Source organism: Mauremys reevesii, unplaced genomic scaffold (assembly GCF_016161935.1).
Source record: "Mauremys reevesii isolate NIE-2019 unplaced genomic scaffold, ASM1616193v1 Contig86, whole genome shotgun sequence".
Classification (NCBI taxonomy): domain Eukaryota; kingdom Metazoa; phylum Chordata; order Testudines; family Geoemydidae; genus Mauremys; species Mauremys reevesii.
The window spans coordinates 32,424-50,573 of NW_024100902.1; the positions used below are offsets into that span (position 1 = coordinate 32,424).

At 54.9% G+C, this 18,150-nt stretch overlaps 1 protein-coding gene across 13 annotated transcripts in view; it reads right to left on the bottom strand.

Annotated features, from left to right (window-relative positions):
• Positions 1-18,150, bottom strand: part of LOC120394975 (maestro heat-like repeat-containing protein family member 7) — a 174,197-nt gene that overhangs the window by 14,109 nt on the left and 141,938 nt on the right. For 6 of the 13 annotated variants that reach the window (XR_005592448.1, XR_005592446.1, XR_005592445.1 and 3 more), the window contains exons 13-23: positions 17,657-17,801; positions 11,891-12,075; positions 11,646-11,783; positions 10,810-10,924; positions 9,385-9,525; positions 7,421-7,597; positions 4,795-4,950; positions 3,856-3,957; positions 3,484-3,586; positions 2,976-3,035; positions 1,674-1,970 (exon numbers count right to left, since the gene is read on the bottom strand). Coding sequence is in view for 7 of the 13 variants with exons in the window: in XM_039519146.1 (XP_039375080.1) it covers positions 1,786-1,970; positions 2,976-3,035; positions 3,484-3,586; positions 3,856-3,957; positions 4,795-4,950; positions 7,421-7,597; positions 9,385-9,525; positions 10,810-10,924; positions 11,646-11,783; positions 11,891-12,075; positions 17,657-17,801 (1,507 nt within the window). In the remaining 6 variants the exon portion in view is untranslated. Of the gene's footprint in view, positions 1-1,086; positions 1,971-2,975; positions 3,036-3,483; positions 3,587-3,855; positions 3,958-4,794; positions 4,951-7,420; positions 7,598-9,384; positions 9,526-10,809; positions 10,925-11,645; positions 11,784-11,890; positions 12,076-17,656; positions 17,802-18,150 lie in introns of those variants that run through there. The other 7 variants (XM_039519146.1, XM_039519147.1, XM_039519143.1 and 4 more) reach the window with 3 other exon arrangements.

The following is an 18,150-nucleotide window of genomic DNA, read 5'->3' on the forward strand; positions in this document are numbered from 1 at the left end:
TTGACGATGGCTGAACAACGGCGGGAAATGGTAAGGATCTTTCTCTCTTTTGCACAGCTCTGTTTTCTGCTTATTAACAAAAAGGGATCTTTCTCTCTCTTGCTGTTTTCTGTACTTTACACAGCCCTATGTCACTGACACAGAATCTCTCGCTAATTATTCTGCCATGTGAGTTCTTTCACCCGACCTTCTCAACCTTCCTTTATATTTCCTATTCTATTTAATTAGCCTTTGGTTTTTTAAATTGAGTTCAATTTTTACTCTCATAATTTTTAGTCCCAACAAAAATAACCTTTTACTACGTTCTTACAAACTCCTCTCTCTTGTTGCTTTCTCTAGTTTCCCCTCTTTCTTCTATTTAAGATAACCTTTCTTTCCTTTTTTCCTCTAAGCCTAAGCAATCTTTCTTTTTTTAAAACTCCTTTTCTTTAAGGCCTCTGTAGCGAGAGGGCATAGTCTCCTGCCCTGACAGACAGGGAGGGATCCGTGAACGCCCCCCTGGTGGGTAGAACGGGGACTTGCATGGCCTCCCCGCTGGAAGCAGAGGGGTGGGACAGGAAGCGGAACTATAAAAGGCTGGTCCTCCAGCTCAGTCGGGGGAGGGCTGCCTGAGGAGCAGGACGTCTCTTCCCCGTTGCGTGAGCCCAGACCTAACGGAGACCGCTCTCCTGACAGAGACCCAGAGGTGCTGACAAAGCTGCCAGACGCCAGGATCTCCGAGGAGCTGGGGGGGCTGCCACTAGCTGTCTATCCCAGCGAAGCGAACAACAACCCTGGAACCCATGTACACACGGAATGGGTGTGTCGGATGGAGCCAAGGGAAGCAGAATTAGGTTTGGCTGTGTTATTGACTACAAGCCAGCCAGCGTGTTGCGGCTGGACTTTCCCCGCTGACCCAGTGGCGGACAACTCCACTGCTGTTAGGGTCCTGGGCTGGGACGCAGTGGAATGGGAGGACCTGAGTTCCTCTGCCCCTACCACCTCAACGTCAGGAGTGGCAGCCTCCCCCCTGGTTGTCAGGAGGCCTGAATTGGTCTGGCACCCGCCTGAATCCAGATGCCAGACGGTTGTGCTGACTCTCCCACCAGAGAGCTAACCTCCCCTAGACTGTGACAGCTTTGCCGGACTGTAGGCCAGAGCCCCCCTACTTGACTGCTGCCCTACCCTGATCAAGGGCCAGGCAAATGGACCTCCTGCTGCTCTGCCTGCCTGACTGTAGGCCAGATCCCCTTCTCGACTGACGCCCTGCCCTGATTGAGGGCCCCGGGCAAACAGACTCTCTACCGTTACTTGGCCTGACTGCAGGCTAGAGCCATTAACACTGAGCTAATTTTCCCCTGAACCACCGTACCCGGAAGTATCATAGCAAGGGGTGTGGTCTCCCACCCAGATGGACGGACGGTGGGGGCTGGGGGGGGGCTGCAAACCCTTTACAGCCTCTCTTTCTACTCATTCGTACTTTTTCTCTAAATATGTCAAAACACAAGCACACAACCTTCCCCCGGCCAAACACAGAAAAATAATACAAAATAAATTTTCAAAATGGCCAACGGCATCAAAAACGTACACGACTGGAAATGGGGACGGAGGGCAGGATGTAAATGCAACACGGTGCATGGAAACCTGTCAAAAAGTACATGATGATGAAAGCTATCGAGCAGTTAACTACTCACATGGCTGGGCAGGGCAGGCAGCCAATTGGGAAGAAGCCGTGTGTTCCACCTTGCTCCAGGTGGGCTCTGATGCACCAAGCCCCCAGAGAAGGGAGGCTTGCTTTTCCCAGAGCTAGGGCAGCTGGGCAGCTTCAATGAGCGGGCTATCCTCAGTGCACATTGTTGTTATCCTATGGACCAATGTCCATAGGCCGCAGCAGGCTGGAGGCTGGTTCTTGAAGGCCTCCAGGATGAAAATAGTCTGAGAAGCCAGGCATCGGACTGAGGACTTGCTGTCCTGCTGCAAGCCTTTGAGGTCTAAGATTGAAAGGAAGGAAATGGAGGTCAGAGCCATGGCACTCTGGAGAGCCCTGGCAGGCCAAGCCAGCTCTGTACCTCTCGGCCCACGACAAGGAGGCAGCAGGCCAGGTGGCAGGAGGCAGGGGACTAGCGGGAACAACCAGCAACCCTCACTAAACATCCCCGCCGCCCTCCACAGCTGGGGGAGCCTCCAGACACAGGCAAGAAGTCCCAATGAACCCCATTCACTCACTATTTCTAGGACTGCCTCATCCCTGCAGTATCTGAGAGCCTCATCCCTGCCTGTATTTACCCTCCCCCTTCCCCCCACAATGCACAGATGGGCACTTAGGCCTAGAGGGGGAGAGTCACAAAGGGGGCTTGGGCATTGTTAGGCGCCGCCTAACTTCAGGTGCCCTGCTGCCCTCCAGGAAATGCCGAGGAGGGAGCTCAGCCATTCTCTAGCTCCGGTTGGGAGGCCCAGCTGTGAATCTGCTCTGGGAGTGAGGAGTCTGAGCTATGTCACCCACCCTTCCCTTTTCCCGAACAAATGTGGTGGAGATGCTGCTCTGCCCTGTGCTGCCCAGGGGTCTGGACACGCAGCAGGGAGGTAGGTGACCGGACGTCACTTCAGCCTCATTTGGAGCAGTGGCTTGACCCCAGGTGTCCCACGTGGAGGTGACTGCTCCAAACACTGGGCTAGTGAGTGCAAGGGGGGAGGCAGCACCCCACTTTGGCTGTGTTTGGGGGGGGCAATCATCTGCGAAGGCCAGCCAGCTAAGGCCCAGTTTGGGGATCTACCAGGCCGCAGCTCTGAGGTCAGGGCTAAGTGCCTGGGCACATGCCAACCAGCAGACACGACAGGGTGAGGGGCCAGCTGATCAGGGGGTTGGGGATTTACATTTTGCATCCCCTTGTGGCTCTCGCCTGTGACCACGTTGCTGGCGTCGGAGATTGAACCCACCCTGCAGCCCTGGGCCATTCATCCCCCTAGTGCTCAGTACTCAAAGCGGGACCACTCACTCTTGCAGATGGCGTTCAACTTGTTCTGGCTCCCCTGGTCCAGCTGCCGGGCAGTGAGCCCTACACACACAAACAGCTCATCACATCACCGCGTCCCCAGCGAGGGTGTTAAAGAGCCTGTCACCCTCCAAGCACCGCGGCTTCCCCCCGCCCCTCACTGGCCAGGACACGCTCCTGAATCCCCAGGGGAAAGGGCGAGTCCCCAGAGATGGCTACAGGGCTGGTTGCCAAAGGAGAGCACAGCGCCTTGAAGGTCCACTCCCAAGAGCCCACGGTGGGGTGGGGGCGGAGAATGGGGACTGCATGAGGAGCAGTGGGCTTAGAGGGGTCCTATCAGCCGATCAGGGCAGTTTGGGGTGAGCTTGCTCCTGTGGGTTTCTGACACCCCTTCGCCTTCATTAGGGAATCAGGAGCCCAGGGGTCACTTCTCGCTGCTGGCAGGGACTGAGGAGAGCCTGGGACCAGATCCAGCCCCTCTGCTAAAGGGACCCCTCTGCTCTGTGGTTACCTAGGAACCTGATGGCTGCTTCCCTAACTGGAGTCTGTGGGTTCTGCAGGAAGGCCATGGTCTGGCACAGGAAGTCATCAGCTCTCCCGTTGTAGCGCCTCACCTAGGAGCCAGAACAAGGGAGAACAAGATTATTAAAGGCCTTTCCGTCCCACAGGCCAGCTTCCAGGTGTGTGGAGCGCACGCCCTGTTTTTGCCCCTCCTTCCTGTGCTGGGAGGATCACGCAGAGGGACCACACCCAGGGCCAGGTGTGGTCCCGCGGCTGGGGCTCAGTGTGGGCACAGAGCCAGGCAATCGGGGTGCCCTATCCACTGATTCCTCCACTTCTGCCAGCGAGGGCTGTGCAGTGAATGGCCAGAGGGCTCCCTCACCAGGCAGTCACAGATTCGCCAGGTTTCCTTGTGCTGGATGAGGCCACTGAGCTGGTGCCACCTCAGGAATTGGGCGGCACTGCTGAGGGTGTCCCAACACACCTGCAAAACAAGAGGGGCCGGGGCGAGCCGGACACAGTTACGGGAGCTGGAAGCCACTAGCCTAGTTACCGGAGGCCAGGGAGGCCGTGCGTGCTGAACGCTTCCCTGCCCTGGCTGCTCACGGAAGGGCGGCGGTGTGGCTAAGGCAATGGCTGGAGACCTGACTCAATTCCCAGCTCTCCCTGCAGGAACTCAGGCAAGTTGCTTAGGCCCAGGGCTGCAAAGGGATTTAGGTGCCTAATGCCCATGGGGGTTCAATATTTTTGAGGCTGCACCTCAGTTCCCCACCTCATGGGGTGAATTCATTAGTGCTGGTGGCATTTGTGTCCCAAGTGATGGGGGCCATGAGCACTAGCATGTGCAGAGGCATGGGGGGGGAGGGGCTTGGGCATGTCATGGCTAGTACGGGCTGTCCGGGCCGCTTGGCTAAGGGCACATTGGGTCCTGTGTACCATCTGGAGGCTGAGTAGCCCTGCTCCTGGTAGGGATATGGCCAGGGTTGTGCTCTTCCCACAAGCACAGCCAGGGGAGTGTGCGGAGGCCAGTGGCTGTAGGAGTGGTGAGGCGACCACTCGCCCCACCCAATCTCTCAGCCTGACTGCAGGGGGGTGTTGAGCTCAGAGGATGCAGAGAAGACTCAGCAGTTGGGTGGGGTTCCATGGTCATGGCACTACTGGACTCAACATTCAAGTGATTTTGAGTGCCTGATTGTCACAGCTCTGAGCACCTGCCCTCTACCGGCCAGACCCTTTAAAGGGGGGTGTCACATGTTGCCCCCCCCCAAACAAATGGTCGCTCTGTAACTATCTCAGCTGCCGACTCCACCCGTGGCCTCACCTGGGACACGTTGGGACGCTCATCATGAACAAGGAGGAGCAGTGGGACCAGGCTCTGGAGCACATACTCCTTCATCTCACTCCGGTTGGGCCACCTTACAAGCTCCAGCAGGTCTTTAAAAAGGGTGATGGAGAGCACCCGGAGCTTGCTGGTCACCTGCAAGAGATGATATAGGGAGGGGAGGAGACACTGTGACAGTCATTCTCATCCAGCAGGGCAAGTGCACACTGTGCCAGAGATGTCTGCCCTGCAGGGGGTATTGGTAACTCACCCCCAGCCATACAGCCACAACTGGGGCCAGAGTCTCATGGGCATAGCGCCATTGAAGGCAATAGAGATGCAGATTTCCACCAGCTGAGGGGCTGGCCTGGTAACTTCTTGGCCAGGGAGAGCAGTAAGCTGGGGTGAGACTGCCCCTAGGCTCTCACAGCCAGCTCTGGGTGCACTGACATCAGCACCCGCCTGTGTCAGCCAAGGGGAAACATTCAGGATGGAGCAGTGTCAGGACAGGGGCGGCAGAGAGGGAGCGATGAGGAAAGATTCAAAGAGCGAAGGGGGGGTGTAGTTTGTCCACCCACTTTGCAGGCCCAGCTCACACTGGTGTTGACCCACAGCAGCCCTCTAGCCGGGCCAAGGGGGCCAGGCATAGGGGGCAAATTTCTACATTGGTGTTTGTTTGGGCCATGCTCAGGGACCTGGGGTGAATTTAACTAGGGCCAAGGGGTGGTAAATGTGCAGGAGCTCCCAGATAGGGGGCCTTGGAAGCCATGACTGGAAGCCACCCAGCCTCCAGGGGTTTGGGGTGGGGTGAGGGGTCAGCTCAGAACAGCTGGGCAGGCTCTGTACAAAACACATGGGAGGGGTATGGGGGCATCAGGGCTGCACTGCAGTGGGCACAGGCAGATGTTGAACTGCCACCTCTCTGGTCTTCCCTCCAGTTGTTGAGGCCTGTTTGCCTTTCCCTGGTGATGGGTGTAGTAAGTGCAGGCCATGATAAAGGCCCAGTATGAGGCCTGAGGCCTGAACTAAAGTAATGAACAAGACTTTGCTAATATAAAGCAAAGTTAAGCTGTGAGCCAGAGGCAGGCCCTGCTCACAGAAGCTGGCAAGGAAAGGGCTGATACATATCTAAAAGGTACTGAACATTCACAAACTTGCACATTCCACACAGATAACAAAGAACAGGCTGGCCCATCCCAATGACAGGGGCAAAAGGGTAAAATGATGGATAGAGTTGTTTTGATCGAACCAACATGTACAAGGTAGAAGGGGGCACCTAAATACATAGAAAGGTTGTACCGTGCTACGTGGAGGGGTTGTACCTCATACGTCAGGTGTGATGTGTAACTTGTTTGTGTCTGTGTATAAGAATGCATCCCTGGGGCGGTGCCTTTGTCCGGCCGAGGGGGCAGTGGAAAGTCCCGCCAATGAGCCGGGTCCATTGCCAAGAGGCACTTTCTCTTAGTATGCCCTGAATTAGGCTAAGAAACCTACAGGGAACTGCAATTGTGTCCGAGGTCGCAATAAACCTAGCCGACGTGGCTTTGCATCTTACTGGACTCTGTGGTTATTGGGGGTTCTCGTCGGGTCTGCTGTGTCAGCTATCTGCAGAGCTGGGGTAGCACACCGAGGGAACACACGCACGCAGCCGAGTGATATCAACAAGGAGAAAGCAGAGCACCACACCGGTAGCACTCTGACAACACACTTCTGACAACAATGGGTGTTGTGTTCATTAACACTATTTGGATATAACCCCTGCCCCATAAAGAACCTGTTCTGTTCCCCCCGGGCCTGAGAGGGGTTTGGTTTAAAGGGCTCGCCCCAGGGCGAGATCCTGCATCCTTGGTCCAGGCTGCCCTGTCCCTTTGGCCAGCTGGGGATCCAGGAGACCCTGGGAACAGCTTTAGCCAGGCCTGTGCCACTACTAAATAAAGAGCGGCAGTATGAGAGCTGGGGAGTCCCTCCAGGAGCCCCCACTGGGGCATTACCCCTGGAAGGCAGTAACGGATGGGCCCCTTTCTCCTGCCCGCTTGCTGGATCTCGCCACCCAGTGTGGGACTGAACATCAGTCTGGTGAATGCGCCGGCGGGGGCTAGTTTGTGGGTACAAAAGATCTGAGGAGAACTTTCCCCTCCTTTGACGCTGCCCTGCCATGAGAACGAAGGGGAGAGGAAAGGGCGGTAGCTGCAGAACCTACAGACAGAGCCATTTCCTTATGGCGCTGACAGGCCAGCTGTAGGATTCCTGGCCAGGGAAAGGAGGGGCAGATTTTCACCAAAGTACCATCACTTGTCACCCTGGAAGCCAGCAAGAGCATTGCAGCACCCTGTGCTGCAGAGGCCCCCTCGCTGCATGCAGGCTCAGGAATGCACGTCCTTCCCCAAGGGGAGCCTCGTCCCCAGGCTGCCCTCATCCTTGTCAGTAGGCCTGCGGGACACCAGGGTTCCCATCCTTTCTGCCATGTGCTCTCATGGAGAGTGAGAGGAAGGCGGGAATGGGCTCATGATTTATGACAATCCGTTTTCTGGCTAGGACCATAGCACAGGCCCTGCTAGCCCACCCCCTAGCCCCCATTCACATGTCCGCAGTTTGATGGGATCTCCTGTGAGCTGCCAGGCCTTACATCATCAAACAATGGCAGGAGTTGCTCAGCCACTTGCACAGCCGCGCAGCTGGCGCTCTGCCTGTCCATGCCGGCGAGGAGGTGTTTCAGCACGGCGATGGCCTTGCGGATGAGGGCTCTGTCTACCTCCTGGAGTCGCTCCAGGACATCTGGCAGCAGACGCTGGAGTTTCCCCACCTGTGTGAAACAAGGAGCTGCTTTACGAAACACCCTCCAGTGACCCAACAAGCCATTTCCAAAACAATGTCTGCCTCCCCTGCAGACAGAGGCATGGGAGCTAGGGGTGCTGGGGGTGCTGCAGCACTCCCAGGTTTTACGCAGGACTCTGCTCCTGGCCCCACACACAGGGTCCCAGCTGCCGGCCCTGCGCCAACCCCCAGCTATGGCCCCAGCCTTGGTCCCCTTGCCCCATCCATCCCCCGCCCCCGCCTCCTGGAGCCATGGCCCTGCTCCTGACCAAAGCTCTAGTGGTGGAGGGGTGTGTGGACAGGGGTAAGGGGGGGGGTGCAGCACCTCCACTATAAAAAGTCTTCCAGCGCCCCTGCCTCCAGAGACATATTACAGCCTCAAAGCCTTTGCACAGCCAGCTAAGATCACGGGCAGTGGGTCTGGCAACCTGCAACATAAGCAGCTGCTTCCTTGTCCCCCAGATCTCAGGGGATGGTTTTTATTAGCAGATATCATCCGTGGGAAGTTCTCTACACAACACGTTGACCCCAAATAAATCAAGTGTATTATTGTTCAAATAGCACCTCGAGGGCCTGTCTGCAATAAGGGCTTGTGCTGGGGGCTTTCCAGGCACAGTCAGAGACGGTCCCTGCCCTAGAGCTTACAGGCTAGACACACGAAGGAAGGATTTCTATCCCCATTGTACAGACATGGAACTCGGGCACAGAGAGGTTACGTGACTCGCCCACAGTCACTTAGGGAGTCTGGCGGAGCCAGGAACCGAACCTGGGTTCTCCTGAATCCTGGTCCTTACAGCCCAGCCTAGGGGAGGGAGCCAATATTGCACACTAGTTCTAGGGTTAGTCTGTTACTAAAAGCCAGATTCAGTCATTTCTGTATTTGGTTTTTCAACCTTTCAAAGACAGCCCCACAAAATCTCAACCGGCATCAGGGAAAAAATAGGTCATATACAGGCTAACCGGTTCCAGAAAGGAAAATGAACCACGAGCAAGTGAAAACCAGGCTGAAGTGCATGGAACGATGGGAATGGTGTGTAACAAAGAGAATTACAGTCACGCCCTCTCCATGTCTGATCTAGTCATAGTCCGGGTTTAATAAACCGGACTGACCCCCTATTCTCAGGCGAAGTAAATTATCATTAACAAGAGTTGCCTTCAGATTGTCTCCTCTTTACCAGGCTGTCAGATCTGTGTATTTAAGCCCCAAGGACTTTCTCTGCCTTCACTATATTGTGGGTATCAAACTTGTTATGAGATCTTAGCAGCAAAAGGCCCTTCCAGAGCTCTTCAGAGGAGCGAGTGCTGCGGGACAGAGCCGTGACGTCAACAGTTAAAACCTATGAGGCTTTAAAAGGGGATTTGTAGGAAAAAATGGTTCCTAATTGTAGTGAAATGGCTCTATCCAAGCGTCCCTGATCACTGGGGTCGCCAGCAATCCCTGGGGGTCTAGAGTCTGCAGCTCTGCTGCTACTCTAGTGCTAGGGTTCTTTGGATCACAGAGACCCCAGACACAATCAGGCCCAGCTGTGCCAGATGCTCCACACACCTAGAGACGCACCCTGCAGGAGCCAGGCCCTGCCCTGCAGAACAGCAGACAAAGGCCAGGCAGGGGCTTGCCCAAGGGCACCCCGCAGGTCAGTGGCAGAGCCAGGAATAGAAGCCAGGGCTCCTGACTCCAGGCCAGGGCCATACCCCCTGGGAAGGTTTCAATGACCCCAGCCCTGCAGCAGCTCCCTGCGGTTCTGGGTTTATCCCCCAGCCCTCCTCCCCTCTCACCTTCTCTGGGAGACGGGCCAGATTGAGGAGGCCTTTGAGCCCCAACCAGCGCACCACGGTCTGGTGGTCTCTCAGCTGCCTGCTCATCTCCTCCACGATGGCGTCTTCCAGCCCGTAGCCAAGGTCAGGGCACTGGAGGAGCTAACACACCAACAGCAAATCAAGCTAGAGAACGGGGCTGGCCTCTCGCGACTCATCTCTGCCACGGGGCCCTTAGCTCCACTGGCCAAGGCCCGGCATGGGCTGCATGCAGGGCATCGCGATTGGTCACTGTGTGGGCCCCACTGAAACGCTGCTAGCGCGACGGCCCCTCGAGGCTCCAGCTGAGATCAAGGCCTGCCCTGCTCCCTCACTAAGGCTCAGCTGCACACGGAGCAGTGGTGTGGGGGGTGGGGTCTGCAGCCTTGTGCTCCAAAGGGTCGCCCGGTCTGCGGGGGGCAGGTGAACTGGCCATGAATGGGCAGGCGGCTGCCCGGCCTGCGCATGGCACACGGATGTCAGAGGGGGCTCGAGGGCCGAGGTCACACAAGGGACCATTCTATGGAACTGAGCCTTGGGGAACAAGAGACACCTGACCCTGGGCCTTGCTCCAGCCCCATGACACCAGCTGGGACAGGTAACAATGCCCAGACTGAGTGACTCCACCCCTAGGGTTGTAGGAGCTTTCCCTGCCCCTGCTCACCCACCCACCCCCAGGGCCTTCAGGGCCACCCCTCTCCTGGCCATAGGCATGAGCGGCAAGTTCCATTGGCCCATGGTGCCTGGGCACCATGGGCCTCAGCCCCACCTTTCCCCCCACGTCTCCCAGGCCATTTAAAACAGCCTGGGGCCCCCACCACCACTGGCAGCGCAGCAGAGCGGCCTCCTGCCTGCTTGCTCCCATGGCTGCCAGCCCCTCCCTGTGGCCCCTGGGTGGGGTGGGCGTGCCCCTGCAGCCAGTAGGAAGCTGTGGGGGCAGTGCCTCGGGGTAGCAGCACATGGAGGGCCCCCGGCCTGCCCTGCCTAGGAGCCCCAGATAAGCGCCGCACCCTCCCAACTCCTCCCAGAGCCTGCCCCCCCACCCCTTTCCCGACCCCACTCTGGCCCCCAAACTCCTTCCCAGAGCCTGCAGCCCCTCCCTCCACACACCCCTCCTGTCCCCAAACTCCCTCCCAGAGCCTGCATCCCCACCCTCTCCTGCACTCCCACCCTCTGACCCATCCCAGAGCCTGCACCCCAGGCCCCCTCCCCCACCCAAACTCCCTCCCAGAGACTTAGGCAGGTTGGGGGCAGAGTTTAGGGGGGCAGAGTTTGGAGGGGCAGGTTCTGCTGAGCACCACCAAAATTTCTACAAATCTGCTGTCCCTGGCCATAGGTCAGCCCCATGCCCCAGTCACCGCTGGGCCGGGGCTCTTCTCACGACCCTCACCCGCTGGTGAGGCTCACCTGAATGAAGAGCGCCACGGCCGGGACGTACCGCCTATCGTCCCGATCGCTGAGGATGGCCATCAGATGGTAGAAAATCCAGTTTCGCTCCTGGAAATTGAGCGAAACCATGGCCCTGGCATAGGAAACACAAACACCACATCATCAAGGTGGGCAAGGACTGGTCCTCCATTTATGAATCTAACCAGGACAGGGGATCCCGGGCGACTAGTCACGCGCAGCTGGCACGGACTAGTTCCTGCTGGCTTAAAATGCCCAGCGGCTTATGTGCTAGAGACCCAAACCCTTAATCACTCGACAGGGAGCCCTTCCATGAGGCCAGCTCTGAGCACGTAGTGCTGTGGCTGCAAGAGAACTGCAGACAAAGAAGGGTGTCGGTGGGGTCGGTGGTCTTCCTCATGTGCCCAGATATTGGGTGATGAGAGACAGAAGGGTGGGTGAGAGAATATCTTAGATTCACCCAAGACAAGCGCTGGAGCTTTCTGTGTTAGCTTCTCTCTCACCCACAGTCACTGGGCCAACCAAAGACATTCCCTCCCCCACCTTGTCTCTCTCATGTGCTGGGCCTGACAGGGCTACACCAACGCTGCGGAAAGACATGGCGGAGGCTGTCTTTGCCCAGCCATGCCTGCCAGAGCCACGCAGGAAGCGGTTTACGCCAGGCAGCGCAGGGTGGAGAAGTAGCCGACTGACCCCTTGGCCAACAGCACAGAGGCTGCGGCCTGTTCCATGCAGGCGATTGGGAGCCGCGTCTCACCCAGCAGGGAAGGCAATGTGGCCGTGTCCTGGGCCAGGGAGGGGAGCTGCTGCTGTGATCGGTTCTGGGCAGCACTCACCGGGCAAGCAGGCAGACACCTTTGTGGTGCGTGTCAGAGCTCATGAGCAGGTCCCAGCCGCCCTGCTTCATCATGAAGGTGACCTGCTCCTTGTAGCCAGCGCATAGAAGCAAAGCTTCCATGGCCTTCACCGCAAACCTGTGTGCAGAGCGAGCCTCTTGTTACTGAGTGAGCCCAGGCCAGGCCCTGCCGCGTGCCTGCGGGCGACGCTGCAGAACCCAGGCTGGGTGTCGGGCTGGCGGTACCTGACGGGGCTGAGGGGTGCGGCCGTGTCCTCCTGGTTATGCTCCCTCTCCTGCGAAGCAGTGTGCTGCACTGTGTGGGTGACGTGGAAGAGCAGCGCGACGTAGAGCTGAGGGAAGAGCTCCTTCACCTCCTGCCTGCAGGCCTGCTCCTGCAGGATCACATACAGGGCTCTTGTGGCCTGCAGCTAAGAACAGGAGACAGACATCACTGCAGGGATTTCGTCCTTCCCACGCTCCCCCAGGGCACCTAGAGGGGTGGGGGTGGGCTGGGGGCTAAGGCCTGGGATGCTGGGTTCAATTCCTAGCCTGTGAGACCTTGGCTAGAACCACACAAGGGACTTCGGCCCAGCGTGGCCATGCCCAGCTGCATGTGCCCTGCTGCCCAGTGGACTCACAGCCCTGGGTTAAGTGCCCAGGCTCCGTATATGCTCCAGAGAGAGAGTCAGTTGGGCCAATTGTTAAAGCGGGTGAAAGGGATGGGCTGGGTAATTTCAGGCCTGTCAGCCTGACATCGATCCCAGGCAAGATAATGGAGCAGCTGGTATAAGATTCAATTAATAAAGAATTAAAGAGGATAATTTATTTAATGCAAATCAACAATTTTTCGATGAGATGACAAGTTTGGTAGATAAAGGAAATGGTATTGACATAATGTATGTAGACTTCTGTAAGGCGCTTGAGTTGGCGCTGCACTCCAGTTTGATCAGAAACCTAGAAGTTACAAAAGTAACGTGGCACACATGAATTGGATTATAAAGTGGCTGATAGGTCTCAAAATGTAATTGTAAACTGGGAATCAGCATTGCACAGGTGTGTTTCAGGATGGTCCTTGCAGGATCGGGTCTTGGCCCTACGCGATTTAACATTTTCATCAATGACCTGGAAGAAAACCTCAAATCATCACTGATAAAGTTTGCAGATGACACAAGAATTGGGTGAGTGGTAAATAATGAAGAGGATAAGTCACTGATACAGAGCGATCTGAATCACTTGGTAAACTGGGGAGCAATCAAACAGTATGTGTTTTAATATGGCTCATTGTAAATGAATACATCTAGGAACAGGACGAGGGACTCTATCCTGGGAAGCAGAGACTCTGTAAAGGACTTGGGAGTCCTGGTGGATAATCAGCTCATGTGATCCTGGGATAAATAAACAGAAGAATCTAGAGTGGGAGTATTTGGCACTGGTGTGACAACTGCTGGGATCCTGGGTCCAGTTCCGGTGCCCCAATGCAAAAGAATGTTGATGAATTGCAGAGGGTTCAGAGAAGAGCCATGAGAATGATTAAAGGACTAGAAACCATGTCTTATAGTGATAGGGTGACCAGACAGGACAGGGGTTGGGGGTAATAGGAGCCTATATAAGGAAAAGACCCTAAAATCAGGACTGTCCCTATAAAAATCAGGACCTCTGGTGAGAGATATAGTGAGAGACTCAAGAAGCTCGATCTATTCATCTTAACAAAGAGAGGGTTGAGGGTGACTTGATTACTGTCTATAGGTATCTCCCTGGGAAACAAATATTTAGTAATTGGCTTTTCAGTCTTGCAGAGAAAGGTCTAACATGATCCAGTGGCTGGAAGTTGAAGGTAGACATTCAGACTGGAAATAAGGCATAAACATCACAGTGAGAGTAATTAATCATTGGAAGAATTTACCCAGGGTGGTGATAGATTCTCCATCACTGACTATTTTTGAACCACGATGGGATGTTTTTCTTCAAAGACCTGCTCTAGGAATGATCTGGGGCAGTTCTCTGGCTTGTGTCAGGCAGGGATCTGACTAGATGATCGCAGAGGTCCCTTCTTGCCTTGAACTCTATGAAGCTAAGAGTGAGGAGCTGCCTAAACCAACCAATAGGAAATGCGGAGGAGAGGGATGTGGCCTAAGCCCCACCCCTAAAGGGAATTTGGTATCTATCTCTACTTGGGAACACTTAAATAGTCATTGGAGCAGAGTTTTGACCCCAGGTCTCCCAGTTGGGTACCCTAACCACTGGGCTAGAGACAGTGGTGTAGTCGAAAATATGAAGGTCCTGGAATGCCACTAAAATACTGATTTTCTTCAATATGAATTATAGAAATTCACATTTTATTTGTCTACTGAATTTCTGGTACAGTAATCCTGGGCTAAACCAGGCATGGCTGGAGACAGGCCAGCTGTCCAAAATAACAAGGTATTGGATTTTTTTTTAATTGTACACCCCCCCCCATAGTAGCTATTCAATTTATTTTAAATGTTGAAATCATTGTGCTGAAATGCCATTACTGTGTATGCAATAGAATACAATAGAAATGCCATTACTGTGTCTACAATAGAATATGTAAAAGATATAACTCTAGACAGAAGTGTACAGTACAGTGGTAAAAAACCAATGAATGCGTAGCAAGTTTTCTTTTTACTTTAGCCTATAGGCTAATGAAAATAGAAAATAAATCATGCTGCTGCACTACAGACATTACTGTATCAGGCTGAAATAATAAAAGTTTATTTTAAATGTAGCTAGTAGGCTACACAAGTAACACAAAATCCATCAAGGCATAACGGGCTGGAGTAGCAAAGGCCTGCTGTAATGCATTGATCTAATTTTTACAAATATTTCCACAAAGCGTCTTTCTCCATATTGTATTTTCTGTGTCTGTGAATCAGAGGGAGAACAAGGATGTCTGAGCCAAGTTCTGGCACAGCTGAGAGGATGCCACATGGAAAATGAAGGGCCATGTAGCTTGCTAAACGTGAGTGATGACGTATGCGGAATAAGCCCCTTGCTACATTTCCATTCACAATCATAGTCATGTGGCTGAGGGTATGGCTACACTTGCAGCTGTACAGCACTGGGAGTTAAAGCTGTCTTCGTACAGCTGAGTAGGGAAAGCGCTGCAGTCTGTCCACACTGACAGTTGCCAGTGCGCTGTTGTGGCCACATTTGCAGCATCTGCAGCGGCATTGGGAGCAGTGCATTATGGTCAGCTATCCCAGCGTTCCAAGTGGCTGCAACGTGCTTTTCAAAAGGGGGGGTGGAGTGTGACAGGGAGCGTGGGGGAGAGAGAGAGTGGATTTTTGGAGCCAACACTGTGTCAGCAGCTGCCTTGCAAGTTCCAACCCCCTCCCCTAGCCCTCTCTGACTCACTGAAAGTGAACAGCACCTCTTTGTTTTTTCCTCACAGACCAGATAAGCAGCCGCTCGCCGAAACGGACCCTCCTCCCTCCCCCTCTATTCAAGCAAACACGAGCTGTGGGCCTTCCAAAGGGAGCCCTCTGCCTCTGCTCATTTACAGCAAACAGGAGCTGGGTTTGTTTTTTTGATAAGCAGCTCCCGGAGCCCAGAGTTTACAACAAAACAAAGAGCGGAACCTTCACTTAAAAGGGTTATGGGAAGCTTCCGGAGATCAGTCACTGCATACTAAGGTTATTCCCTGTTTACACTGGTGCCCCAGCGCAGCAGCAGCAGCACAATACTCTTTATTCCTCTCGGGGAGGTGGAGTACAAGCGGCGCTGTAGCCACGGAGATACAGCGCTGTATGTGCCTTGCCAGTGTGGACGGGGAGTGAGTTACAGCGCTGTTGGTGGCTTTATTGCGCTGTAATTCTCAAGTGTGGCCAAGGCCTTAGATAAAGTGAAAAGGAGGTAGGGCAGCTGTGTAACCAATCTGGTCTGTCACTGACAGGAATTGTCAATGCCTAGCATGACTCTCTTGATTATACTGGTCAGAAGTGCCAGCTGAGCTGAAACCACTGCTCAGCTCCACGCGTGTGATTTCATGCAGCATGGCTGAAGCCTGGTCTACACTACAAAGGGGGTTCGAATTAGGGTACGCAAATTCAGCTACGTGAATAGCATAGCTGAATTCGAAGTACCCTAATTCGAACTACTCACCCGTCCAGACGCGGCGGGGTCGAACTCCGCGGCTCCCCCGTCGACTCCACCACCGCCGTTTGCACTGGTGGAGTACCGGAGTTGACTGCGGTGCTTCCGGAGTTCGAACTATCGCATCTAGATCAGACGCGATAGTTCGAACTCCGAGAAGTCAAACTCACCGCGTCGACCCAGATGGTAAGTGTAGACTAGCCCTGAGTGTGAACGTGGATTTAGGCCTTGGCTACACTTGAGAGTTACAGCACAATAAAGCCACCAACAGCGCTGTAACTCACTCCCCGTCCACACTGGCAAGGCATATACAGCGCTGTATCTCCCTGGCTACAGCGCTGCTTGTACTCCACCTCCTCGAGAGGAATAAAGAGTATTGCGCTGCTGCTGCTGCTGCTGCGCTGGGGCACCAGTGTAAACAGGGAATAACCTTAGTACGCAGTATCGACTCATCCCACCCCCCTTTCTGGCTCAGGTTACAGCCTCAGGTACTGACCCTCACCTAAAGTCATCCCCTGCTCTCCCATCCCCCATGCAGACAGTCCCAGTAAAACTAAACACCATTTCCAGGTCAATCCATCCCTCTCCCTACAGCGTCACAGGGCTATAGATAACAAAATGAAATTCACCAAAGACAAATGTGAGGTGCTACATTTAGAGAAGAAAAAGCAAATGCACAGATACAGAATGGAGGATAACCAGCTGAGAAGGATCTGGGAGCTGTGGTGGATCACAACCTCAGCATGAGTCAGCAATGCGATGCTGTTGCAAAAAAAGCAAATGCAATTTTAAGTTGCATTAACAGAGGTATAGCCAGGGCTGGCTCCAGATGCCAGCGTGCCAAGCGCGCGCTTAGGGCGGCAATGAGAGCCGCAGGGGGCGCGCTGCCTGTCGCCGGGAGGGCAGCAGGTGGTTCCGGCGGACCTCCCACAGGAGTGCCTGCGGAGGGTCCGCTGGTCCTGCGGCTCCGGTGGACCTCCCGCAGGCATGGCTGTGGATGCTCCACTGGAGCTGCGGGACCAGTGGACCCTCCGCAGGCATGTCTGCAGCAGGTCCACTGGAACCGCGGACCAGCGACCGCCAGAGCACCCCCCGTGGCGTGCCGCCCTGCTTGGGGCGGCAAAATTACTAGAGCCGCCCCTGGGTATAGCATGCAAGTCATGGGAGGCGATAGTACCACTCTACTCAGTGCTGGTTAGGCCTCAGCTGGAGTACGGTGTCCAGTTTTGGTCACCAATGTCTAGAAAGGATGTGGAGAAACTGGAAAGGATCCAGAGGCGAGTGACAAAGGTGATCAGAGGATGGAACACAAGCCATAAGGAAAAAAGGCTGAAGGAACTGGCTATGTTTTGTTTGGAAAGGAGGAGATTAAGGGGGGACTAGATAATGGTCTTCAGATACTTGGAAGGCTGCCATAAAAAAAGATAGAGAAAAGTTGTTCTCTCTTGCCACAGAGGGCAGGACAAGAGGCGATGGGGTCAAACTACAGCACAGCAGATATAGATTAAGCCTCAGGAAAAACTTCCTAACTGTAAGAAGAGTAGGACGATGGGAAAGATGCCTAGGGAGCTTGTGGAAACTCTTTCGCTGGAGGTTTTCAGAAGGAGGCTGGAGCCATCTGTCCAGGGTGGGTTAGAAACAAGAAGTCCTGCATTGTTGCAGGGGGCTGGACGAGCTGACTTTGCGATCCCTTCTCACCCTGTGATTCTATGAGTGCTGCTGAATAGCACCAGGAGAGCGTTTCGGCGTGTTCCGGCTCGAATATAGCACTGGCTAAAGTCACACTCTCTCTCTCTTTGGCCCAATGACTATACCCCGTGGGAGACTGAGAGACCCCCTCAGGCCATGATGGGGACACACGGCACTCCTTCCCTTGCTGCAGGGGCTGGTACTTACGGCCAAGGGGGGGAAGCCAGCCGGTCTCTCAGAGAGCTGATACCGTCGCCGAGCCGGCTCCTGCAGCCTGCTGACCAGCTCCCCAAGGATCTTTCTTGAGGTGTTGGGCTGGGATGTCAGCATCTTCCACATCTCCGCAGCAACACTGCAAAGGGAGAGAGCCAGTGGCACCCGATCAGAGCCCTGCCAGCCTCCTGCACCCCTCGGCACTGGCACGCCTGCTGGGTCTCCCCTCACCGGCCGGCCCTTTGTTGCCCTCCTGCTCCTGCAAGGACCCCGTTGGCTGGTGCAGGTTACATGGGGCCAGGTCTGAGTGTCAGCCACAGGAGAGGCCGAGGGATGCCGTACAGGGTTTTGCAAATTGGCCTGTGTCCAGGGCAAGCCAGCCTGCAAAACCCTCCAGGAGAAGCAGCAGCTCTGCAGGGAGCAGGAGATCTCTGGAGGGTTCTGCACTCCCCTGTCTCTGGCAGCGGGACCAGTCCGGGGGACCCAGA